Source organism: Notolepis coatsorum (assembly GCF_963971535.1).
Source record: "Notolepis coatsorum genome assembly, chromosome: 2".
Lineage (NCBI taxonomy): Eukaryota > Metazoa > Chordata > Actinopteri > Aulopiformes > Paralepididae > Notolepis > Notolepis coatsorum.
In genome coordinates this window covers 184,939,030-184,966,389 of record NC_140166.1, presented here as the reverse complement: position 1 = coordinate 184,966,389, position 27,360 = coordinate 184,939,030, and the positions used below count along the sequence as shown (strand labels likewise).

The 27,360-nt window shown below is 42.4% G+C and overlaps 2 protein-coding genes across 4 annotated transcripts in view; one reads left to right on the top strand and one right to left on the bottom strand.

Annotated features, from left to right (window-relative positions):
• The window catches only part of echdc2 (enoyl CoA hydratase domain containing 2), a 36,643-nt gene extending 29,742 nt beyond the window's left edge, over positions 1-6,901 (top strand). For both annotated transcript variants that reach the window (XM_084308745.1, XM_084308744.1), the window contains one exon: positions 3,461-6,901. In XM_084308745.1, coding sequence (XP_084164871.1) covers positions 3,461-3,538 — 78 coding nt within the window. In that variant the 3' untranslated portion in view covers positions 3,539-6,901. The remainder of the gene's footprint in view (positions 1-3,460) is intronic.
• Positions 6,801-27,360, bottom strand: part of zyg11 (zyg-11 family member, cell cycle regulator) — a 43,360-nt gene continuing 22,800 nt past the window's right edge. Inside the window, exons 12-18 of one of the 2 annotated variants that reach the window (XM_084308742.1) lie at positions 16,788-16,949; positions 16,540-16,587; positions 13,051-13,248; positions 12,851-12,903; positions 12,568-12,665; positions 7,084-7,284; positions 6,801-6,931 (exon numbers count right to left, since the gene is read on the bottom strand). In XM_084308742.1, the coding sequence (XP_084164868.1) occupies positions 6,924-6,931; positions 7,084-7,284; positions 12,568-12,665; positions 12,851-12,903; positions 13,051-13,248; positions 16,540-16,587; positions 16,788-16,949 (768 nt within the window). In that variant the 3' untranslated portion in view covers positions 6,801-6,923. The remainder of the gene's footprint in view (positions 6,932-7,083; positions 7,285-12,567; positions 12,666-12,850; positions 12,904-13,050; positions 13,249-16,539; positions 16,588-16,787; positions 16,950-27,360) is intronic. The other variant, XM_084308743.1, reaches the window with a different exon arrangement.

Sequence of the window (27,360 nt, the reverse complement as noted above, 5' to 3'; positions counted from 1 at the left end):
TGATGCCTTTGGGGTCCCGTGTACCGATTCTATAACAATGGTCCACTAACGGCACTGTGGGGAGGATCTGTTTACCTAGAATTCCAGCTAACACTGTTGGAAATGTGTCGTCTGTGCAATTGACTGATTCATCCAATCCCACAATACGGACATTATATCTACGGTAGTGACGTTCGGTCTCGAGCCGCCTCTCCATTGCTTCCTCTTCGATGTCTTGTATTTTCTTCCAAAGCGCTTTGTCCACCTGTTTTATCTCTGCCGCTAGCTCCATGAATCCATCGTGAACAGTCTTCTTGTTCTCCTCGACTTTCAATGTGATTTCGAGCATAGTGTTTTCCACTGCAGTAATACGCTCGGATTGATTTGCGGCCGCTATTTTAAACTCTTCGAATTTAGCATCGATGTGTAATTTGAAGTCGTCCATCCGATCCTTTATCAGGTTAGTCAGAGACTTGAAATCGGGTGGTGTATCCTCCCTGCCTGTATCAGTTGAGGTTGTAGGAGCGTTGGGAATCACGGCGGTGTTGTTGGATATTTTCTTCTCAAATTCCACTGCTTTCTCTCTTACGGAGCTCGTCCCCGCCGGTGCCGTTGTATTGTCGTCTGCTGTCTCCCTCTCGGGGTAAGTCGTCATCGGGCCCGTTATATTATCAGCTACTGTCTCCCCAACGGGGCAAGTCACCATCAGTGCCGTTGTACTGGCCGCTGCTGTATCCCTCGATGAGCGTGTCACAGCCTGCTCCGTTGTACTGTCTATTCCGTGTTTCTTTCCAGTCTCTTTCTTTTCCTTAGGTCCCATGTTGAATCTTTATTTCTTTTGATATAGTTAGTAGAAGGTCTTATTTAATATATACGATGAGGTTTAACTCATTAGTGTTGTGCAAATAAGGTTTTGAAGTGAAATTAACATTGACGGGAGCGGAGCTTTGACCAAACGTGTCTGCTACATGTTGTTCTCAAACCGGAAGTCCCATTGTGTTAATGCTTGTGATGTGCCTCTAAAGAAAAAAAAGATATATTTTTAGTTTGTGTGCTTATGCTTTAACACTTTCAGTGCCAGCCATGCGGTGCCCCGGAACCCCGTTGCATGCCAACGCCCACTTCAATGATAGAGCTCTCATATTTGCGAACGCATAAACTATATCTTAAATTATGGCTATGTGTATAATATGGCCGTCGCTTATCAATGACTTGTTTGCAGTCAACATTGTCAAAACGGATTGTTTTTTTAATCTGTTCATTTCCGTTTTATACCATTTTGAAAAACGCTCGTTTTATGAAAGTTCCAGAAAATTTCAGAAGATTCTGTGATAATCGCCCTTTACTGGAATATACTGGAATACACAAAAAACTGTCATTTTTCGGCCTATTTATGAATAGTTTTCAAATAAACGCTAGATTATCGATAGTATATGTGTACTTATGCACGCTATAGAAGCGGCCTGAAAAATCGATTATCCATTTCCTGATCAGCACACACACACGCACACATAGGGCCTACGTCAGGGCTATTCAACTAAATTGTTCAGGGGGCCACATTGTCAGAAACCCAAGGGGCCAGGGGCCGGACTGCCACGGCGCCTCCCCGTGCTATGAATATATGTACACTTGACACAACACGCAACCACATTTTCACAACTTTTATTTAACTACATTGCAAAAGTAGTATACTTTTCAAAAAAAGTGCTTCATTTATGTGCCACATCTGCAACATCTCCTGCAGAAAGTGCTTAATTTATGACTGTGCAACAACTGCAACATCTCCTCTTCAACATTTCAATATAAAAATAAAATAAAAAAACAAGTGCATGATGTGCATCTGAACATTCTAACATCAACACTTGAACAAAAAAACACATTTATAGTGCAGCTGAGCTTATGAAAAAGTGCTTCATGTCTGTGCAACAACAGCAAATCACAGCATCTTATTAGCACTTATTGTCCACTCTTAACTCTCAAACATCAGGGGGGTGGGGGGCAGACAGGCCTAGCCTACATACACACATCTAATGAGAGCGATTGCACTTTTTTGACTGGGCAATGGCAGAGAAAGAGGGTTCATAGGAAGTGAGGGCTACCCGCAAACAGTGATGCAAATGCTCATTTGTCAAGGAGGCACGTTGCTTGTTTTAATGGCATTCATGTGAGAGAAACTGGATTCACATGTGTATGTTGAGCCAAACATTGTTAGCACAGATATTGCCAGCGTTTTTATTTGGGGGAATGTCTTGACATGAATACACTTTATCCAAAATGTTGTGGTGGATTCATTCTCAAGTGCCTGCTTCAGAGCAGATGATGCTTGCATGTCAATTATTTCAAGTTGCAGGAGACCTTCATCAATGTGAAGTGATGCAAGGAACTCTTGTCCTTTTGTGGAAATAGCAGCTACATTGGCAAATGGGTTGCTCACAAAATGCATCAATTCTCTGGACATGTCAAATTCATCAAATCGACTTGCAAAGTTTTCCCTCAATTTATCAATGAAATCTGTCATTAATTGAGTGACTTTTGGCTCAATTGTGCGTGTTAACGTTGACATGAAAAGAAAAAAGTAAAAAAAAAATATATATATATATATATATATTAAAACGTTTTTTTTTTTTTTTTTATGTAATCTTTGGCGGGCCGGTCAGAATCATCCCGCGGGCCGGATCTGGCCCGCGGGCCGCCAGTTGAATAGCCCTGGCCTACGTTGATATATCTGTGAAAAAAGCTCTGATTATCCCAAGACTGGTAACATAGATTCCTTACCTCAGATCAGATGTTCTCAAAAGATTATTCCAATTCCTGATCGCCATTCCAAATATCGAGCGCGTTTATTGATCCAACGCTGGGTACTGTAAACACACATTATCCGCTGTTCTGGTGGTCGGCAATGACTTCGATCGTCTCGGGTTAGTTGTCTGACAGTAAAATGTGGAAGCAGGACTTTTTTTTTCTCCATGCCTTTCATTCAATCCAATGGGGTGCAGTACCATCCGGAGAGACGATAGGGGGCGGTATTAAAATGTGGAAGCAGGACTTTTTTTTTCTCCATGCCGTTCATTCAATCCAATGGGGTGCAGTACCATCCGGAGAGACGATAGGGGGTGGTATTTTCCCAATGGAGCTCAGAGTTCCAGTGGTAACGTGAGGCTAGATTGATGAAATATTAATGGAAATCGCTAATAAAATAAAAAACGATCAAAAACTAGATCTCGTCGGGGCGGTCAGGTGGCGTAGCGGAGATTGCGTTCGTCACCCAACGCCGGAGACGCTGTATTCGCCTGTTCGGGTCCAGCTCACAGCTCCGGCATTGTCACCAGCTTGGGATGGGAGAAAATCTGAGGAAAAAGGAGGGGGAAAAAGATCGTCTCTCTGGCACTCAACGGTTGGCATGAACTAACGAGAAATCTCGTCGTTGGCAATCAAAGTGTTAAGGTGCGGCTGCTGACTTTAACTAATCTTCTCTTTTCAGGTCATCAAGACACGAGACAGGCAGGAGGGGATGGCTGCCTTCATAGAGAAGAGACTCCCACAGTACACTGGAGAATAGCACACTGTTGACTAAATTCATGGCTAATTTACCTAATCCTCCAATCACAATGGTTGCCTCTTTCGGAAGCAGATAGGCCCATTTCCATCTACACCAAACCAACCAATATATTTTCAATCAATCAAATTTGAAAATGTTATTAACAGATTGCAGAATGGGTACAATACAGTACGGTTCAATACACACAATTGTTAACCCATTCATTGCCAGAGCTTATATCCATCCTTGTAGCCTCTCTGCCAGCTCTATTTGTCTATGGAGATTTTCACCTTCTTTGCAGGGCTATAACTTTTTAAATTGTATTGCTAAATTGACATTACTATGGCCCATTCAACATCAATTATCTATCGTTCAGGATGTAGGAACGTTTAACTTTTTCATTCACACATTCATACAATAATACGGTCTAGAGTATAAATATGTTTTTATCGTTTTCTGCAGTATTTCATAGAACGTGAGATATAGCCATAAATGCATATTAGATCATCAAATGCAGTTTGCTACCGATCGACGCCAGATTAAAAATGTCAACTGTACACGGTCCTAGACGTGTTGACTGATCATCTGCGGTTGACCGGAGGGGGGGGGGGGGGTCGTTTATAATTCAATGACAGACGTTAAATGATTTATGTAGTATGGGTGATATATAGATCAGAGCAGTTTGTATCGAAAATGGTAAAGAAAAACGCTGAAACTCACCCCAGTCTCCTCTTACCGTTGGGTGATGAGCGTGGAGCAAAAATATCGCTATTATGGGATGTTGATCTAGGTGATCCAGTTCCGGTTTGTATAATACTAATACACGTCCAATCATGTTGTTTATTGAGTTATGGCAACGGATCGATATGCACGGTGTCTGGATAGAGTCCCACGAGCGATAGCAAGTGGCCGGACAGAATAGGGGACGGACTAAGCACTTCCGGCCACTTCTGGTTTTGGCAACTCGCAGATGGGCCTCCAGGTGGCGGTATTGAAGCGTTACAGAGTTGAGCGGAGTCCTACAACACCAGCAAAGACTCCGTGGGTGAAATGTGAATACCATGACGAAATTACGCATGGCGGAGAATGACGTCTTAACGTCATCGGCGGAGAAAGGGTTAAGGGGATGCAGACCAGAGAAAGACTTTTGTCTCGTTTACACCAGGGTCCCCCATTTTCAATTCATAATGAATTGTAAGTAGGGTGCAACTAGCTCCGTGCAATCCATTCTTTGTGGATCCAGCCCTTAGTGTGTACTTACCGTTGTTGTGATTCAGCAGAGCTGCTCTTCTTTCAATCAAATCCAGACTTTGGTTTATCCCTAATATTGTCTAATAAATGTTGTATATTATGTGATTCACAGACTTGCAAAAATGTGTTAGAAGTCACAGAATAAACAAGATGATTCATATTTCCAGTTTGTGAGGATGTACATTATTTTATTTCAGAAAACTTGACTCAGCAGCAACATGGCACAATCCTAGCAGACACATCTGGACTTCCTCATGTTTCAGTTTCATGAAATTCCTATTTTGAAAAAACACTAACCTGACCTTCATTAAGGGCAATGTTCAGATGCCAAACTAAAAGATCTTGAGATGTTACGAGTAATAAAAGATTAAAAACAAGAATTTACTAAAATCTATTCCATTTATTTTTCTTTCATACAAAACTTTGCCCTTGATGATTCTGATAAGGGACCAGTTCAGGACCCATGCAGCAGCACCAAGCATATACTGAAGACTGCTTGAAACAAAGTCATGAAGGCTGCGATACATCATCAGCAACATCGTTAGGTGATGAAGACGGGCATTTATTTGACATTTTCAGTAAACCATCAGTATTTTATGATACTCGTCTTCCTCGTATGTCACCCACATTGGTTCTGTCCCACGTGTCAGTTGCCGAGCCTGTTGAATTAAATGTCCCATCCCTATTACCTAAGAAAAAACATGACCGCATTGCATCAGCTTCATCTCGGCGGGTTCGAAAGCAGCTTGTAAAAAGTAACACCGGCTTCACTTAGAACGGTGACAGGAGCATAACGGGAATAAAAACCCAGGCTAATAAAGAGAAAGGGCTTTTTAGGGCAAGTCCTGATAGTCTACCGTGGCTTCCTCTTATTCTCACCCTCACCAACTGCACAGGTACACAATGTTTGTTGAACAGCATCTCTTTCACACGGCCACTCGTTTCAGTTGATGAAGAGGAAGACTGCTCCCACTCACTCACAGCCAGGTATGGCACAGAGCTTTTCTCTCCCTTGTTCAACAAGTACCTTTCAGTCAAATAAACTAAACAAAAACAAACATAATACTGTTTCCGTGCAACACTTTAAACCATGACAACCAATCACCACGACACACTTTCTCCCCATATTCTAGCTTATACACTGCATGTACAAATGACACTCTTAACATGCTGCTAGTTGTACGCAACTAGCTCTCTCTCTCTCACACACACACACACAGGGAAGCACAACTAACAGATATATACACAGTCCTCTTGACAAGAAAGCAGGGGTGTGCATCTATACACGTGAATGAGTCCCATCACGGTGACCATTAGTATCCGTGTGGGACATTTGTACTTTCCACGCATAATTTCTATTAAAGTTTTGAAATTCCATGACTCCAATCGACCAAGAGAATTCCAAACCAGACCTCTGGATGAACAGTACTGCTGGGTTCGCTACCCTGCTAAGCAGTAACCCTGACGGCAACTGAACATGTGAACGGATATGCTATTATCTTTTTTTACATTTTTATCCGTGATGTTCAGAGCATTCCAACCATCTGAACACATCACATGGAAGTCAGTAATTAACAGATCACAATCGGTAGTATTGCACACCCAGAGGCCGTGGTTCCATTATGAACAGAACACTGCTATGAACAAACAAGCAGGCATTCCTAATAAGGTGAGAAGCATTCAGACAAACTCCAGCATGCTTGAGCTCTCACCTTCATGCACATATTTAATGAGCCTATTAACCAACCTATCAGCCCTCGGGAACAAAAAGGGAGAGGGGGCTGGACTGTTCTTTTGGGGTTCAATTCAAAAAGTTGAGTCGATTAGTGTGGGTGCACCAATGTTTTTTGTAAGACATCACGGTGATGCCAATGGCAGAATTATTAAGACAGCATGAACACAAATCTAATCTCAAATGTCCTTATTCGTCACAAGAATTGCACACACAGAAATTACTTTTGTTTTGAAACAAACAGAGAAAATAAATAAAGTGTGTGTGCAAAGAATTGCGTAGTGTCAGTCCTTTCTTGTATACTTTGTGGGGATGCTTGACAAAGTGCGTTTGTGTGTGTGAGACACACATACACACAGTCCCGAATCCCCTCCATGGTAGGATACAGCCAATGGGGTGAGGTCCTCAACTCGATCAGGGAGCCTAGTTTTCTGAAAGCGAGGAGGAAAACAAGGAGAGAACTTACACGGTTGTTACAGATCTTTTCACTTCTAAACATCCAGAAACTCTGCACCGCTCTCCTCTCCAACAGCCGACCTGCGACTCGGCTGGAAAGCGATGGTAAGTGTGCGTCTTCCCTCACCTCGGTGCGGTTGTTGCGGTGGCGGCAGGAGGCAACACTGGCCGGGTGCGAGCTGCCCTGTGCGAGCTCTGTGACGCTGCAGGCTCTCCAGGATGCTCTCAGCCAATAGCTTGACGTCTCCGTGGGTCTGAGGATGGGTGTTGACCTGTTCCAGCTGGTGCAGGCCGCCCTCCTCCAACAGCATGCTGCAGTACCGAGGGGCTGAGGGATAACCAGTGTTAATTTCGTCAGCTATTTTTTATTTTAGTTTTAGTCTCAGTCATGTCTCAAATGCTCTTTTTCGTTTATCATATTGGGTCACTTTTATCTATTTTATGTTTAGTCAGGTCAACTAACGGAACGTAGACCACTCTCGGTCACTCTCTTTGTCTGGGAACGCCCAAAACCAAATTCGGTCACGCCCCATTTTGCGCGACATCCAGGCTTTTTTTACTGTCAGCGTTTGGGAATTTCATGTCGACTCAACAGGTAGGTGAAGTGAAATTATATTTATTTTAGAATATATATATATATCAAATTTCATGAGTATTCATCTATATTTTGTAATCTAAAGACTATTAGATATGAACGTATGTACCAGTAAAAAGTGGGAATCTCTAGAATGTGTTTTGGGCGACGGTGTTTGTGGGTAGCCTCTCTAATCAACTTGACGTTATACACTTTCTGTTGTCAGTAGATGGCAGCATTGGTTTAAAAAGTGAAAATGTTATGACTACAAAATTACTACAAATCCCAAGACCTTTATCACCTAGTTGTTCACAGGTCAGCACCGGATTAGGAAAACGTGATCTCAACACAGGAGCGTTAAACTATTAATGCGACCTGAATATAGTGACCGAGAATGGTCACCTAATTATCTTAACAAAGTGCATCATTAGCATTATGTTTGTTGTCTAAACGGGAACATAATGGTACAATTTAAGATTTTAATGTTATCCGCATATAAAGGACAAATAAAACATTGTTAATTTGTAAGAAACTTCAATGAAAACGGTGCAGGGTAAGTTATATTCGCTATAGTTATGAAAATGTGATAGAATCCTATAAAAATGTGGACGCATTTGGTCACCGTGACGTTACAGGTCTGGGCTCGCACCGCTCTATCTATCCGATCTCATCTCTCGATACTCGCCTGCTCATGCTCTGCGCTCACAAAATGCAGGGCTTCTATCGATTCCTAGGGTTAAAAAGAAATCCGCCGGCCACAGAGCCTTTGTCTATCACGCTCCCTACAGTACCTGTGGAACAAATTACCTGCCGTCGTCAAGGGCACCTGCTCTGTTGAAGCTTTTAAATCCCTGGTTAAGACCCATCTTTTCTCTCTCTCCTTCAACCTACCCTGGTCACACCTGGTCGGGGACTGACCCTTAGATTAATCTGTCTAGTTTAGTTAGGATGTCTATTTGCTACCATGTCTGCTTTTCTGCAGACATGGGAGAACCTTTTTAACCTCTGTCTCTGTCTCAACCGGTCCCATGGAACAGCTTCATACCGCTTTCTGTCTGGCCTGCAGCGCTGAACCTTACCTGCTTTGCCCTGACCAATTCTGAGTAGTTTCTCCTGTCCCCCGGGGCATACGGACCTGAGCTATTGTCTTGTATCTCATCCTGTATACATACGCTTGCAGTAGTTCTATCTATTACTCAATTTTCTTATATACTTTGATTCTACTGTCACCATGTATGCATATGCTCACTACATGTATGTATTGCTTCATCTCCGCCCACTACAAACATGGGAACTCTCTAACCCCCCCCCCCCCCCCCCTCCCCCCATCTCTCTGAGTGGTTGTCTCGTAGTGTTGACCAAGGTGGTGGATGTCTCTGGGTCTTGGCCAAGATTGCAGTGACTGTTCTACGTGCACCACCGAGGCCATGGATCAGCTTCTTACCGCCTTCTGTCCGTGGTCTGTCAACATGGCTTAAGGCCTCTGCATGGTACAGAAACTTCAAAGCAACTGCAACACAACATCGACAAAGCAACGGTGTTGCAGACACTCTGCCTTTATGCTTCTGTAACATCGATGTGCAGCCTATGCAACATTGTAACCCGGATGTAGCTAGGTTCCCTAGATAGATGAAATTTCCCTTCTCAACCAACCCATTGATAACAAGCAGAAAAAGAAGCATTATTTTTACTTACGGTCGGGGGATTTCAAAATAAAAGAGCGACGTCTAAAAGCACCGGAAATACGTTTATTTTGTACATTATCTAACGTTAACACAAACCTAAACTAACTTTAGATTAACTTTAGTGTTAACGTTAGATAATGTACAAAATAAACGTATTTACGGTGCTTTTAGACGTCGCTCTTTTATTTTGAAATCCCCCGACCGGAAGTATTATAGTGTCTGTTGCTAGCAGCTTAACTTTTGTCGGCCGGTTCTGTGCTTTTTCGAGCTAACGTAACGTCATTAGTTTCCAATGGAGAGGAGAGAAAGACCTCGGCTCACATGCAGCTCAAACTACCTGTTGGAATAAATTAATTGATTGATGTTTAACTTGTCCCTGTGTGTGTCCAGTCATTTCGACTAGCAAACGTTGTATTTAACGTTACCTCAGGATACCATTGTATTTAGTTGGTTAGCTATGTAGCTAATGTGGATAGCATTTTGAATAGCACCAATGCTAGCTGGCTGGCTACAGCTTTATTTACTAAATTATGGAGGCTTTTTAATCGTCAAGGTAAGAGAGGATTTGTCATGATCAACTGAAGGCGTATGCTATGGAACAATATGTGCTTGGGTTTTCAGAAAAAGGCCAGCTATGTGACGCTAATTATTTAGCATCAACGCTGGCTGGCTACAACAATGGAGGATGGTATTCTCTGCGGGACCAATATTATTCTATGACAGCCCCGCCCCCATTCGCTAACCAACCAATCACTGCTACGCAATATCAACGCAACGGTTGTTTAGATTAGATTTTGGGGACATGTACGCAAGTTAACGCAACATCCTCGCAACACAGTCTACAAGACCCTCTGCAACAACCGCGTTGAAATCGCGCTGATGTTGTGTTGCAGTTGCTTGGAAGTTGCTGTAGCATGTAGAGGCCTTTAGACGTTGAGGGTTGAGTTCATGGGTTAAGTACTTATATTCTACTCACATATGCTTACCAACATGTATCTATTGCTATGTCCGCCCATCACAATCACGCAAACTGTCTAACGCCTGTCCCGTCTCCCTGTGAGTGGCTGTCTCGTAGTGAAGACCGGAGTGTTGGACATCCCGTGATGATGACCGGGAGGATGCGACCCTCTCTGCACGCCCCATGCCTCAAATAGAGCCGCCATCAGCTCTATTTTTAATCTTTCAAAATATTCAGTTGCTATTGCATGCACTTATCGGTGTTTCATTACACTTATGAGTGCATGCTTACCAACTGTTTCGCCCGTTTTATTGCAACACTACTATCACCGACATCTAAGTAGGGAGATCCCCCCTTGAACGGCACTTCTAAGGTTTCTCTCCTCCACATTGCCTGTCGTGCATTTTTTCCTATTGCTAGGTTTTAGTGAGTTTTTCCTTACCTTTGCGTGGGGTAGTGTTGCATTTATTAAAAACTATTTGGACTTTATGGTGTTTTTGTTTTGTTCTTGATTTATTGTGATGTTTCTTCTTGACTTGTTTAAAGAAGACGTGTCCGGCCCATGGGGACATTAACGCGTGTTGTCGGGCCTTACAAATAAATTTGATTTGATTTGATTAGAGTCTGAGCATTTTAGCTTTAGTCTTTTTTGTTTAGTCTCGCCACTCAACATAATTCACCCACGGAACTATGTGTTGGGGATAAGGGTTGCGCACGGACAATATTGTTTGTTACTTTCCTGTCGGCAAACGAGTTCCTGCAAGCAACGTCCAGTAAATAGTGTTGAAGTTGATGTTGAATAAACGTTTAGCGTTGTCTTTCGACATCCCGCCTCAGACTCTTATTCTTCGGCGCTACAAGAGATTTCGGCAAGATTCTATTTTGTAAACTACATTTTGTGTCGTCGTTTTTAGTCAACGACATTGCATGAATCATTTAGTCACGTTAGTGTCACATGATCTCCATTGTCGTATCGGTATTTGGGGAATGAAGTCTCTTCTGATTGGGATTCCGTGAGGGAGTGGGGTTAGTGAAAGAGTTAATGAACCAACTGGGAGATGAATTTATGTAACTGTGAATGTGAAGCAGGGCGTTGCTGAAACGACCCAGGGTCCACTTGAAAGAGAGATGGTATTCTCAACGTGATTACCCTGGTTAAACAAAGGATACAAAATAAGTGCACTGATGCTAGTGAAATGCTGTTTGAATAAGTGAATATATAGAACTATGACTCTCATATTTGTATTACATGTGCATCAGAGCCAGAACCAATACTCAGCCCCCCCCCCCCCAGAGCCATCACCACCTTGAACTCTGATATCGCTGCTGGCGGGACAAAACCTCCTAACTCCATATTATTATTATTATTATTATTATAATTTTTTTTATCAACTCAGTAGATCATCCTCCATGTGTGTGTGGTTTTACAAAGTCTACACAATGGGAAAGCATTAAACCAATCATCTGTCTAAACCTCGTAACTCTATTCGCCCTCAAATCTGTGTTCGTTTTTTTCATCTGCTGAAAAGTTGGGTTTTTGAGTTATGCGGTTTTGTCCCGCCAGCAGCGATATGCACCAACAATACCACCCTCCTCCCCTCCTTTCATACTGTGCAATATATAACCATTCAATGCAATTTTCTCCCAACTTCCAAGTGCAATATTCACAATTATCTACCCACTAATGTCTGACACTGTGATTGTTGTATATTCTGTATATATATATATTTTTTTTTTATCTTTTTCTCCCTCCATTTTCCTCCGATTTTTCTCCCATCCCAATGTTAGTCGTTATGCCAATTCCCAATCCCCTTCCTGGTCGCTGCGCACTTACCCCCCACAGTCGGTCTGGGAGAGTGGAGGCTATCACGTGCTTCCTCCGACACACGTCCAGCCAATCAACCGCTTCTTTTCACCTGGCAGCGCGGATTCTCATTGAGCGGGCGTAGCGTGTGGAAGGATCACACTATCCCACTCAAGTCCTATCCGCGCTTAGCAGGCGCCCCGACCGAACTGTAGGAGTTGCTGTTTACAACGACCCGGACCCACCCCGCCAGCTTCTCCCACCCTCTAATACTGCCAATTGTATTAGTGTGAACGGCCAGCCAAGCTGGTGACAACCCCGGAGCTGTGAGCTGGATTCGAACAGGCGAATCTAGCCGCTCCGGGGTTTGGTGACGAACGCAATCTGCGTTACGCCACCTGACCACCATATTCTGTATATTGTATAGTATTGTGATATTATGTATCTTTTTTATTACTCATCTGATTTTATGCTTATTTTCTATTACCAGCACCTTAAGTTCAAGCCCCTCGTTGTATGAGAGTATAATGACGCAAGTATAATGACAATAAAGTGGTTATTCTATATTTGTGTGTGTGTCTCTCTCTCACCGTTCTTGCTACAGACATGCTGCATGGCCCAGGCAGCCCACAGCTGCACTCCAGGGGTGTGAAAGCACTCCAGCAGGGGGAAGAATGGGTTAAACGACCTACAGAACAACAAGGAGGATAAAGCTACAGTATAAAAGAAACACATTGACTGGTGTAGGTTTGATGATGTGAATGCCAGAATGTGTGTGTGTGTGTGTGTGTGTGTGTGTGTGTGTGTGTGTGTGTGTGTGTGTGTGTGTGTGTGTGTGTGTGTGTGCGCGCGTATAGAGGAGCCATCTCCAACCTGTAGGCCACCATCTCACACTCTGGCGTGGGCCACTTCAGGATGGCAATGTGCTAACAAGGAAAGACACACAACAGCAACATGAGACTCACAGCTACTCTGGCCAACACCTGCATATATACACACACACACACATGCATATTCATAAATTATACATAGAACACATGTGCCATGTATTCCTGCACCCGGGCGAGACTCACCAGTTGTTCCAGCAGCGCAGCTCGGAGGCTGATGCTCAGCGTCCAGGTCTCCTCCCCCCTGGAGGTGAGGTGGGCCAGGATGCCTGCAGCGAAGTAGCTCACCTCCACCTCGGAGCTGTGGAGCAGAGAGTGTATGTGGTCCAGGAACCCCTGCACCATCAGCTCTCCGTGCAGCTCCCCGACCTCCGCTATGTTGTTCTAGAGGAGGGAGGGAGAGGGAGGAGAGGTGGGAGAGAGTATGAAAGTCACTACTGCAGATAACATTTACATTTAGTAATTTAGCTGATGCTTTTATCCAAAGCGACTTACAAGTTCTGTACGACAAGTCATCAGGAAGGGCACAACTCTATCAGCTGAATAACAATGTTCATCAAAGTGTTGAGTGCTACAGTGTAGGTTAGTTTATTAGGACAAGTGCATGCAGGGATTAAAGAAGTTAGCGTTTTAAGGGAACTAGATCATTTTGAACATCTTTTCTATTGCCAGTTTGCTTTTACGTAATATCAATGCCGTTTTCAATTCATTAAATTAAACTGATTGCAAGGGTTGACTGACTTTGTCATAAAAAAAATAAACAAATCTACATACTATAACTTTTCAGTATTGTGTATAGTTCAAATTATGTATAGTCTATAGTTCAAATTCAGTATTGTGTATAGTTCAAATTATGTATTGTCTATAGTTCAAATTATGTATTGTGTATACCGTAATTCCTCTAATAGTAACCGGGTCTCAAATACAAGCCGGGTCTCTATTAATGGCCGGGTGCGCTCTTGAGCTAAGCAATTATAAGCCGGCCTCCTAATACAAGCCGGGTTACTAATATACTGAGCTGCATACTGAGCTAGTTACTTGATTTCACTTTGAAAACGTTGAAATGACCAGTGACCACCTGTAATTGCACTGTTTACTATTTCATACAGTACTTGGTTTCAATAAATGAACCCAGTACATTTTACTGGGTTCAAACTGACACAAAATGTTGATTTATTCATTATGATCCGTTTGAAAATTTGAAATATAGGCCTCCCTCTTATACAGGCCTCCTCCTAATACAAGCCTGGTACCCGCTACAGTTGAAACAAATACAAGCCGGGGTTACTATTAGAGGAATTACGGTAGTTCAAATTATGTATTGTGTATAGGACAAATACAGTAAAACAATAGCATTTTAAAACTCTGTCCTGTAACATTTTACATGTTTAAAGAGAATGTAGCGTAGATCAGGTTATGGTAAAGTCGATTCCCTTTTTCAGATGACTTTGGTATCTCTCATAAGAAGACAGGCACATGCTCCTCAGTGCAGGGCTGATCCATTTTGGAGGCGTTTTTCTCTGTTGCCTTCATGTGGGACTTGATAATGGCTAAGCCTTCATAATTATGTCTCAATGTTCAGCCTGGCCCTGTCTTTTTCAATGATGTCATCCATGATGTTAAATGATCCTTCGACAAGAGGGCCAGTGAACAATGACAGAAGTTACCTTTACCTTTTTTTGTCAGTTCCCATACACATTAGTAATTTCTTAAGATGTTATGTAAATTATTGTAAAAAATAACATTGTAAGTCCAATCCTTCACTTTTTTATGTCTATTTTAACACATTAAACTCAGCTCCAGTTAGAGCTGTCCCCAAGCCTGTTTTTGGGATTCGAACATTCGCCAGGGTTTTTCGAACGGATGTTTGAACCATCGTTTTTAATCATGCAAACAATTTGCTCCTAAATAGGGAGGTGTAGTCTGACGTCACTTTGTGTACAGTCTCCTAATGTACAGTCTCCTCCCCATCATATGTATATATTCTCTGTTAGGATCTCTGGGTAACAGTACTGTATATTTGCATATCGTATATGTCACAAATGTAACAGTACTATATACCTGTATGTCATGTATGTCCCTATGCCATAAATGTCATGTCATGTATGTTGTGTATGTCATAAATGTCACTATGAATTGAAAATGGGGGACCCTGATGTAAACAAGACAAACGTCTTTCTCTGGTCTGCATCCCCTTAACAATTGTGTGTATTGAGCTGTACTGTACCCATTCTGCAATCTGTTAAATAAAGTTCTCATTCATTCACCTCCCTCTGGTATTTTATAGCCACTTCCGTCTGCGCCTCACTCCAGCATACTTGACTTACTTGCTGGTTTTTTCTAGTTCAGTACTGTGTAGAGTCTTGACTTTAGGCACATAGCGATTGAATGAAAACTTTATTTAAGAGATTGCAGAATGGGTACAATACGGCTCAATACACACAATTGTTAAGGGGATGCAGACCAGAGAAAGACGTTTGTCTTGTTTACATCAGGGTCCCCCATTTTCAATTCATAGTGAACATTGCTGCGGTTCAGTTGAGTAGTAGTACCTATTTACTGGTCACGGGAGGCTTCAATAACATTTGAATAATCCATTTTGTGAATACATTTGTTTAAACAACTTTGTTGGCCGACGGGCCGGCTCCTGCTACCTTAACGTTAGCTGCGTTAACGTGCATGACACATACCTGTAATGTTAAGCAGCTTGTGTTCCGCTGGGAAAGCATCACTGCATACTTTGTTTAATCCAAACGTCCATTCGGAAACGTTGTATTATGAAACCAGTATGAGACGATGTGCTTATTTATCGTTTCAATTCGAAAAGTTGATGCTCACATGGCTATTTTGTTTAGCCTGTCATTCAGCCAAGACGAATTTCAGGGTGATGATCAGAGCAGTCTCTTGAAACACTGCTATCTTCAAACTTCCATTCCTCTCGAAACTTTCTTTTGTTAGGTGGTCCCACTCATCCTTTTCGTCTGAGAAAACCGCGGTGGGTTTTATTTTTAGTGGCCGGCTTACTCCTTCCATTCAACGCTATTAAGCTAATGTTAGCTAATCGGTATAGCAGGCGTGCATAACGTTACAGTGCAAGCAGGTACATACAGTAAGCAGGTGGTGGATGTGACGTCGGTAAACAAGGAGAGATTCGTGCGAGGAGAAAAAAGGCGACTGTCGTAAAACCAAAACACACTGCAGTTTTAATTATTTTACATTACTATTTTGTTACCCGCCATGTGGCGGACAGACCTCTCAGACCTCGCAAATGTCCCTCGCCAAACCTAAAACCTGCCCGCCATTGGCGCTTGGCGGGTGCTTATGTTGTTTCGTCTACAAATCATATGAATCCGTCACGACTCCAATCAAATTGACGGATTTCCGTCTCAAGACGGAACATTTTAATGCCTGTGCATGACAGTAAGGTTAGATTATTATATATATTTTTTCAGATAATGGTTGAAGTGCGTATAGATAGGCCACCGGGCATCCAGTTAATGTGCATTCCTCTAGATACGCCACTATCCATCCCGTCACCCGTGCCTACTCAGTGGAGTGCACAGGATTACGTGTTAATATCCAGCACCTAATAACATTACACATGTCAAAACATTATAAAAGAAGTACATGAACGCAATATGCTTGTGTGGGTTGAGTGTTTTGGCTGAAACTCACCAGCAATCCCAGGACCTTCTGCTGAATTGAAGATTCAGTGGGAAAGGACTGCACAGAGAGAGAGAGAGAAATAGGGATATGACACAAGAGTGCGTCAGCGAGAGCCTCAGGCATACATACTTGCACACAGTGATAAAACAGGGGATGGTGTGGCTGATTAATTCTATCCGGAGCAATCAGCTCCAAGCCGTTTTCTGTGCGTGTCCTATGTTTGTTTTTCCTTGCGAGGGTTGAATATTTCTGTGTACCTCCAGGACTTTGATGAAGAGATCCAACCCCTGGTTCTCGATAAAATGGCGGCAGGTCGTCGGCGATTCGTCGGTGAGGTTCCAGAGCGCGCTCAGTGTGAACTTGAGGGTGGCGTCCACAACGCCCTGGGTCGCCTTCTGGCGCACAATGTGCAGAAGCTGCTGTAGGAGGAGGGAGAGAACATCTAAATGTCCTGGTGGTTTGTTTTTGCTAGGTGGCCCCGTATCAATAACAGACCACCAACATTGGAATACTGTGCGTTCACATTGTCCTTATATAACCATCCGCTTAAATTCCTCTAAAGGGAAGAAATTAAAAGGCTCTTGGAATGTGCTCAAAGACAAGTAAAAGGTAAGATGTGTGGTTTTTTTCTTTGGCAGTGCAAAAGCTGTTGGAAGCCATTTACAGATTTTACACTGTGGCAACCCCTGGGCTGCAGAGTGCAAACAGGCTAGGAGAGGTAATTAAACCACTGTTACTTCCCTGCCCACTCTCTGCAGCCAATAGACCTGTCGCTAAACCACGCCCCAAATAGAATTTGTCCAATCATATCACAGAGAAAATCCTCGCTGGCAGAAAAGTCGGACAACAACAGAAAAGCCGCATCAAACCAAACATCTGTGATCGAAACCACTGTGAAGAGTTCAGTTTATATGTTATTATCTAGCTAATATCTGATGGTGAAATGCTGTGGGTGGGGTACCTGTAATTCGGACACCAGGTACCCTGAAAGACTGGATGGAGGAGTATATTTCATACCTTTTCCGAAGCCCAAAAGAAAACTTGACAAAAGCAAGCGGTGGATTCTGTTGTGTCGTCGACCACATACACAACTGAATGTGAAGACCATTACCAAGGACACTTATGTTTGCTCAAAGGTAAGGTCAATTCATAAAGACATAATATTTGACGGCATGTATTAGAAACATAGACCAAACTATTAGTTTGCTAACGTTTGACTTTGACTGCCAACTAGCTAGCGTATATCCAGCCCAGCTAGCTAACGTTAGCTGCCAACATGTTTGCTGTCTACTTTCGTCCTCGCTAGTTAGCTGGTGTTTTTAGCAAACTTTTGCTAACTGTCTTTTCACCCCAAAGCACTTCAGAGATGGGAAGCCAACTCTGGAAAATCCAGATCCCATCCGGGCTCTCGTGTCTGCTCCGAAAAGACACAGACCCTCACCTAAAAAAAGGTAACGTTACAGTCAGCCAGTTGCATAACAATGGAAATGATGACCAACAAGGACAGTTATAGTGATAGATGTAATGTAGTGACCACCATTGATAGTATAAAGAACTGGCTAACAGACAACAGGTTGTCACTGCATCTAGGCAACAAGACAGAATCCATATTAATGGGTTCAAAAATAAGGCAGGGAGGACAAACTTGTTATAACCACCGGAGGAACCTCTGGTGAACGATGAGTAATGTCTCTATGCACTTTGTTGATGAAAATAATTGTTTTTAACTGAAACATGAATGAACATGAACATGAATGAACTGAAACATGAATACTACTACATGCACTAAGAATGCTCGATGCACTTCAGATGCCATTGGCAGAGCCATAGGTTGTTGCAGTAGCAGTGAAGGGCTTGGGGTAATATGTGGACTGTATGAAGGCATCTGAAATTTTCTTTCTCTTTAGTATCTTGCCAAATTCTTGCAACAGTGGGAGCTGCAGCGAGAGAAAAAATTAGAAACATCAAGGAGTAATTTGTCTCCTCTTATCCCTCTCTCCTCTCATTTATTTCTCCCCTCATTCACCTCTCCCCCTCATCCCTCTCTCCTCATTCACCTCTCCCCCTCATCCCTCTCTCCTCATTCACCTCTCCCCCTCATCCCACTCCCCTTATCCATCACCCCTCTCTCCTTATCCATGACCCCTCTCCTCCCCTCTTACTCCAGATGAGGAGTGCCGGCCTGTGGAGCAGGCTCCCCCAATGGAAGGTGGACAAGAGGAGCGAGATGAACGATTGAGAAATCAACAAGCACAAATCGAATCACTGACGAGTATAAATACTGTTCTGAGACATAATCAAGTACCAAATAGATTAACACCAGAGGTCTTGCAGCACAGCCGTGTACCAGCCTATTTCAAATATGTCACTGGATTCACTTATGATCAATTCAATAATTTATGTACTGTGTTTAGTATACCTAGCAGTGAAACAGCACAGCAAACTACTGTAGCTGGTACTGTAGCTACTAGTAGATGGTACTGTAGCTGGTACTGTAGCTACTACTTAAGTAAAAGTAGAGAACTATTTTATATTGAATGTACTTTATTAAGTTTCACAAGTAAAAGTACAGTACATATTCTATAGGGTGTTCTTGTATTTCAGTGCATTCGTCACAGCATTAATTTGGCTACAAGAATATAATGTTAAATTACCATAGATGTATAACAACAACACATGATATTGTTCGCTATTCCAGCACTGTTTGTATTTTATATCGTACATCCATTTGTGTAACTGTAAATCCATGTATATTTATTGTATATATTAAAAATAGTGGCTATTTATGTACACTTTAGGTGTGGGTTTTCTTTTCTAATCAGAGTGATCTTGAGAATGTGTTGTATATGCATTTATTTATATTTATATTAAATATAACTTATACTTAGTGTTATAAGAAAATGTCCTGTACCCATATACTGTCATTTACAGGTATTTTGGTAAATGGTAAATGGCTGTATTTATATAGCGTTTTTATCCAAAGCGCTTTACAATTTGTTTCTCACATCTTACCCATTCACTCACACATTCACACACCGACGGTGGAGGCAACCATGCAAGGTGCCAACCTGCTCATCAGGAGCAATGGGGTTAAGTGTCTTGCTCAAGGACACTTCGACACGCTGCCCGGGAGGAGCGAGAATCAAACCGGGAACCTCCGGATTACCAGACGACTGCTCTACCTCCCAAGCCACTGTCGCCCCCTATTACTAGGTCTATTTTATTATTAGGTATTTCTACTTTGGTCTCTATCACTATACATTTATAGTTAGTGTAATCAATCATTTTACCTGATATACACTAGAATGTGCAGCATACCATTCTCTGACATCTCACCCCTTTATGGAAGAGGATTGTTGGCATATTTACCTGGGTCACAAAAGAACCAACATAGCATGTTTACAAAAGAGGTGGATTATTCTGGTTGCAGAATGACAGCTCTCACCTCATTCCCTCCCCCATCTAGTGATACAACTGTCGGGTCTAGCTCGTATACTGCGTTGGACCACTAGCCTAAACTAAATGTATCAGCAATAGTAGTAATCATGGATTATCGGCATAGTTCTTGTAATCTTCAATCAAGTCAACTGTAAGTAATGCTTGAGACGTTATCTATAGCTAATGCTTGCATCACCATGGAGGTCTAAGGTAACAATGTGTTAGAAATTACTACCCCCGCGACTTCCGGTTTTGAGATGGGTGGATAGGAGACCATTGAAAGAGCTCCCGGTCAAATAATATCGAGAAAGGGAAGTAAAACCGTCTAAAACTAAATAAAAGGTGACAATTCAAAGATATAAGAGAAAAGGAAAGATGTCCACGAGAAAAAGTGAGAGAAATAAGACCCCAGAAGACGTACAAACACCGGAGGAAAGAGCTCGACACAAGGAAATGACGGAAGAAATAGCTCAGGCGAGCGTGACGCAGGTAGGCAGGGACGGAGACCCCGTGGAGCCCGCCTGGTTAGCGAGGAGCTTCAAGCTAAGGCTAACCAAGAGCTACAAGCTAATGTGCAAGCTAACGCAAAGGCTATCCAAGCTATACAAGATAGCATACAAGCTAGCATACAAGCTAACATGAGGAACATGCAAGCTAGCGCGCTGACTAGTCAACAAGAGCTACAAACTAGCATACAAGCTAGCACAATGGCTAACCAGGCGAGCACGCAGAATATTCAAGACAGCATTGATGGATTAAGGGAAGAGTTGAAGAGGGGACAGGACAAGCTCAGAGGGGAATTGGATAAAGGACTTGAGGCAATGGATGGAAAGATACAGGAGCAAGAGAAAGACATAAAGATGTTGGAAGAAAGGACGGCTGATACGGAAGAATGGAATACAGAAATGCATGATATTCTAAAGGCGACGCTCGAACAACAGAACATGTTGAGAGAAAAGCTAATGGACTTGGAGGGGAGGTCGAGGAGAAACAACATACGAATATGGGGACTGAAGGAGGGGATGGAAGGAGATTCGATGGTCAAATATGTGGACAGCCTAATTCGAAGAGAACTAAAGATGACAGCCCTCGACAAGACAGGGATTCAAAGAGCGCACAGGACACTGGCGCCGAAGCCGCGGGTGGACAAGCCACCGAGAGCAGTTATAGTTAACTTCTTGGAATTCGAGGTAAAAGAGAACATTCTTAGAGCAGCCTGGCAGAAGAAGATGGAGGTGGAGGGACAGAGAGTAACTTTTGACCATGATTATGCAACGGAGGTGGCGGTAAAGCGTTGGAGCTTTACGTTCAGATAAAAAAAACTCTGAAGGAAGGCGGAATCAGATTTCAATCGGCAATGACCACGCTGAAGGTCCATTGGAATGAAGGCGCAAAGGTGTACGGCGACGTGCGGGAGGCGGCGAGGGACATGAACCAGAGAGGATGGAAGGTGCCGGGAGGAGGAGATGAGAGACAGACGCTGTGGAGAGGAGATGGACCAGAGTCAAGGGACAAGGAGGAGGCGAGGAGAACGGGAAGGTGAAAGAGATCTGAATCGATTCAAAGCAAATCAACTGAGAAGAAGGACGCAAAGACACAGAGAAAGGGGACGGAGAGGAGACATGGTGATCAAAGGGAGGATGAGTACAATACACACACACAATACAGATTAAGGTAAACAAGAGAAGGACTGATGTAGTGAGAAGAGAAGGACTGATGTAGTGAGAAGATAGTAAAGTGCATACGAGATAATTATAATTAAACCAAAAATTAGAAAAGAAGGCATAGAGATTCGAGACACATTAGACTGATATACATATGACGCACACAATACAAGAAAGTGAAAACATGAAAAATACTTGTTATGCAGGAAGAAGATGACAAAACACATGCGAGATAATTAAACCGAAAGTGATAAAAAAGGACATGTGCATTCAAGAGATATATGGAGACGGACAATAAAGGAACACAGGAATACACATGTCGCATAACACAATTAGACGGGAACATGAAAGTGAATAAAGCAGAGCTTTTTGACCGGGGGCTCGGAGCAGGTCACACACAGAGAGCTGGACATATATAGTGCGCTTTTAGCCACTAGGGGGAGCCCTCTCACTAGGAGAGCCACTACTCCCCACCCACCAGTGGGGAAAAGAGGGGAACGAGTAAGACCCTCAAATGCCATGGAAGTTCAAAGAGTTATTTTTAATGTTGATGTTTATTATGTAAATATGTATGTAAAGATTTGGTAAAAAAAAAGTAAATATGTATGTAAATCAGATGGAGATAGCAGAGGCTACAACCACAAATATTATTTTATGTGACATGGGTAGAACGGGAGAACAATTGGAAAAGAAATATGACACAAGTTAAGGGTATAAAAATGATGTCGTTAAATGTGAATGGTATGAATAATCCGATCAAGAGGAGTAAGGTGATGACGAAACTTAAAAAAGAGGAGGCGCAGGTCATCTTCTTACAAGAAACACATCTAATGGCACAAGAACATGAAAAGCTGAAGAGATTCAGGTATGAAAATCTGTTCTATAGTTCTTTTAAACAGAACCTTAGAAGAGGAGTAGCTATACTAATTAAGAACAGTGAAATTTGAAATGATCAGGGAGATAAGGGACAAAGAGGACACTAGTAAATGTATAATTATGCTCCACCAGACAGTGAGAAATATCTATTTGAAGCGATCTTTGATATTATAGCGTTGGAAGGGGAGGGGGTCCTGATGTGTACAGGTGATTTCAATGTAGTACTGAACTATGACATAGACGCGACAAGCACAAAGAAATGGAGGACAAACATTAGCAAATATATGAATATACAAATGGCAGAATTAGGAATCATAGACATATGGAGAGCAATGCACACGCTAGATAGAGAATACACACACTATTCACGCCCACACAACATATTCAAGGATAGACTATTTTCCCATGACAACAGGGGATAGATACAGGGTGGAAGAATGCAGGATAGGGGTGACGGATATTTCAGATCATAGCGCAATATATCTGACAGTAAATCTTAAAAGTAGACAGAGAAATACAGTTTGGAGACTGAATGTAGGACTATTAAACAACAAAGGTTTGGTTAATGAAGTGAAGGAAGACATAATTAGATATAGAGAAGAGAACGATAATGGGGAGGTAGATCCAAACATTTTATGGGATGCACTAAAGGTAGTAATACGGGGAAAATGTATAGCAAAGACGGCATTACTCAAGAAGGCTAGAATAGAGACATACCAGAACTTGATAAAGAAACTGAAAGAATTAGAGAAAGAGCACCAAAGCTCAAAGAACCAAAAGACACGTAGAGAGGTCAAGGAAGTTAGAGGAAAGATAAACAAAGAGCTGCTGACAGAAATAGAGAAGAAAGCTAGATACATGAAACAGACATACTATGAAGGGGGACCGAGAGCGACCAGACTGTTAGCTAGACGAATCAGGACACAACAAAAAATTAACACAATACACAAAATAAGGGACACAAACACAAACAAAATACTGAGAGAGCCAGCGGAAATAGAGAAGACATTTGAAGAATATTATAGGAAACTATACACACAACCGATAGCGGCAGGAGAAGAGGAGATAGAAACATTTTTAGAAAAATTAGATTTACCATTGATAGGGAAGGAACAGAATGAAATATTAAATGCAGAAATCACAGAACAGGACGTTTGGAATGTGATCAGTAGAGCAAAGAGTAGTAAGTCACCGGGTAGTGACGGATTCCCCTCGGAATTCTACAAAACATTTAGGCAGGAACTGAGCCCCATATTAGAAGCAGCATTCAGACACACAATGGAAAAAGAGGCCATAATTACTACAATTCCAAAAGAAGGGAAAGATAGAGAACTGTGTAGCAGTTTCAGACCTGTGCCCATACTTTTTTTTTTTATTATTATTTTTTAGCATTTTTACAGCTTTATTGGTCACGCAGGACCGACAGAGGAGAGGGCGAACGGGAGGAGAGGTGGGGAAGACATGCGACAAATAACGACGGGAGCTGGGATCGAACCCGGGTCAGCCGCGTAGGTGCGCGAGGCACTATGGTATGCGCCACGAGGGCGCCCCCTGTGTCCATACTTAATGTAGATTACAAGATGTATACATCAATAATATCCAAAAGATTTGAGACATTTATGACAGATATAATAGACGAAGACCAGACTGGATTCATTAAAGGAAGGCAGACACAGGATAACATAAGGAAGACAGTGCAGATAGTAGAGGAGATACAAAAGGAAGGAGGAAGTGCAGTATTAGTTAGCCTAGATGCAGAAAAAGCCTTCGATAGTGTAAGCTGGATATTTTTATATAAAGTATTGGAGAATTTTGGATTAGACAAAAACGCTATGAAAACAATTAGGGCATTATATCAAGAACCGACGGCTAGGATTAAGGTGAATGGTAGCCTGACGGAACGGATTAAACTAGAGAGATCTACCAGACAGGGTTGTTGTCTTTCGCCGACGCTCTTCGATGTATTCATCGAACCACTGGCTCAACTAATTAGACAGACCAAAGACATCAAAGGGGTGGAGATAAGGGGGACAGAACATAAATTGGGATTGTTCGCAGATGACGTGATAGTATATATGAGACAACCAGACACAAGCTTCCCGACACTGATGGATCTACTGACAGAATATGGATATTACTCAGGGTATAGACTTAATGTGACGAAGACACAGACATTAGCATTGAACTACACACCAACGATAGAGATCAAAGAAAAATACAAAATCAAATGGGGCATGGACAGGATCAAGTACCTAGGGGTGAACATCACAAGAGGGTTGGAGGGGTTATACGATGCAAACTATACACAGATAAATCAGAAAATCAAGAGAGACCTAGAAAGATGGACGGTAATGCCCCTAGATTTCAGCTCAAGGATCGAAATCATTAAGATGAACATATTGCCAAGGTTACTATACCTATTTCAATCTCTACCTATATTAATACCACAAAAACAATTTAGGGAATGGGATAGACAGATATCAAGATTAATTTGGGGGGGGGGGGGAGGCCAAGGATCAGATATGTGACTCTACAATTACCAAAGGAGAAAGGAGGGATGGCAGTACCCAGTTTAGAAAGCTATTACTATGCAGCACAGCTTAGAACAGTAGCATGCTGGTGCAATGTGAATTATGAGGCCAAATGGAAAGATATAGAAACCAAAAGAGAGGGATTCAAAGTACAGACACTGATAGGGGATAGGGGGCTGTTCAGAAGACAGGAACAACTACTAGATCCAATTACTAAATTCACTATAAACATATGGAACACAATAGTAAAGAAATACAAGCTAGAAAAAGAATCTAGGATACTGAGATATAGCACACGACAACAAATTCAGACCAGGGATAGAAGACCATGGGTTCAAGAGATGGGAACGGGGGGGGGGGGGTATAACAGCAATGTGTACAATGACAGAAGGAGGGGAGATGCAGACTCTACAAGACTTGAAAGAAAGATACGGACTAGAGAATAGGGACCACTTTAGATATTTACAGATTAGAGACTACTATAACAAGGAAATAAAGCAAGACAGAGACAAATAACAGAATGGGATAATTAAGATAATGGTAAAGTCATACAAAGGACGGAAGGGAAGGGTGATATCAGCACTATATCAGGCAATAATGGACAGTAAGGGAAATACAACATTGTATGTAAAAGAAAAGTGGGAGAAAGAGTTGGAAATAGAGATAACAGAGGAGGAATGGTATGACACATGTAAGACGCAACAAACAACCACAGGATCAAGGATATGGAGGGAGTTTGGGTGGAAAAACATAATTCGATACTTTATAACACCAGAAATACAGGGCAATTACACACCAGCAAAGAAAACATGTTGGAGGGAGTGTGGACAGGAAGTGGCGAACCATACACACATATTCTGGGGATGTCAGAAGATAAGGCACTACTGGGAAGAGATAGGAGGGATAATAAATGAAATAATAGGATACAAAATACCCCAGGGAGGCCAAGTGTTGTATCTGGGGAATCTATCACAAGAAGGAATCCAAGGGGAAGACAAATACTTGATTAAGATATTGATAGTGGCAGCCAAAAAAGCTTTAACTAAACTGTGGTACAAGGTAGAAGTGCCGACGAAGGACCAATGGGTAGAGTTAGTAGAGGGGATACAGGAAATGGAGAGAATCACACATCTGCTGAGGCTGCAAGAAGAAAAGTATGAATGGAAATGGGGAAAGTGGGAAGAATATAGGAGGGGAAGTAACAACATCACAGAGGATTGAAAAGGATACAAGGAAATAAATGAAAATGTAAATAAATAATGCAAATATAGAATGGACCGAAGGACCCATGCCACACTTTTTATTTTCTCATTTTTATGTCTATTTGTTTTATATTTATGTACTGTTGATATGTTGAAATGTATTGTCTATGAATGTTGTCTATGTAAGTTAAAAAAAAGAAAAATGTACTACCCCCGCGGCCATCGTCAACAGTCATTCACGGTCGGCTTTGGTTGTCCGACTTTTCAAAGGGGGCGCGGCTTAGCGATAGGTCTATTGGCATGCGTGTGTGGAGTCTGTGGACACACCTGGGGCCAATTCACTAATCAAGGTCAGAGAGCCGTATTTCAGGCCTGACAACCAGAGGTGAAGGGAGAGACACTCAAAAGGAGCAGGCGTTCCTCTCCAAAACCAAGAGTGGCAAGCGGTCAGAGGCTGAGTTTATTCTTCATGTTGGAAACCTTGAAGTGTACTGGAAATGTTTGAAGAAGGATTGCTTGTAACAGGATTGTTAGGCTAACGGGAGCTAATTATGAGAACCTTGAATGTATGGAGACTTTAACAGATGAATACTCCCAAAAAGGGCTTAATTAATGCGTTTTCTCTCTCTGCCATAGTGTGTGAGCTCACCCACCCTGGAGTGGGACAACCCCAACCCAAATCACCCATGGCGGGCTCCCCCCACTCACCTGCGTGATTTTTTAACGTAGCCTCTGTGAGCGAAGACGCTCTTTGATTGCAGCGAAGAAGAAAAAGACACTCTCCGATTGGCTAACCCTAACCCTAACTCTAAGCATAACCACGTCGAAAGAATGCCTAAGCATAACCACTTCGAAAGAATGCCTAAGCATAACCACTTCGAAAGAATGCCTAAGCATAACCACTTCGAAAGAATGCCTAAGCATAACAGAGAATATATGTACAAGGTGGAAGAGACCCTTCGGAGCTAAACCAATCAGAGAGGGTCTTTTCTTCTTCGCTGTACGCGGCCTAGCCAATCAGAGAGCGTCGTCGGAAACAGAGGCTATGTTAAAAAATCACACCACTCACCCATCCCTCTTATGTCTTCAAGACACCAGTGCAGCATAGCTCCCTCTCCA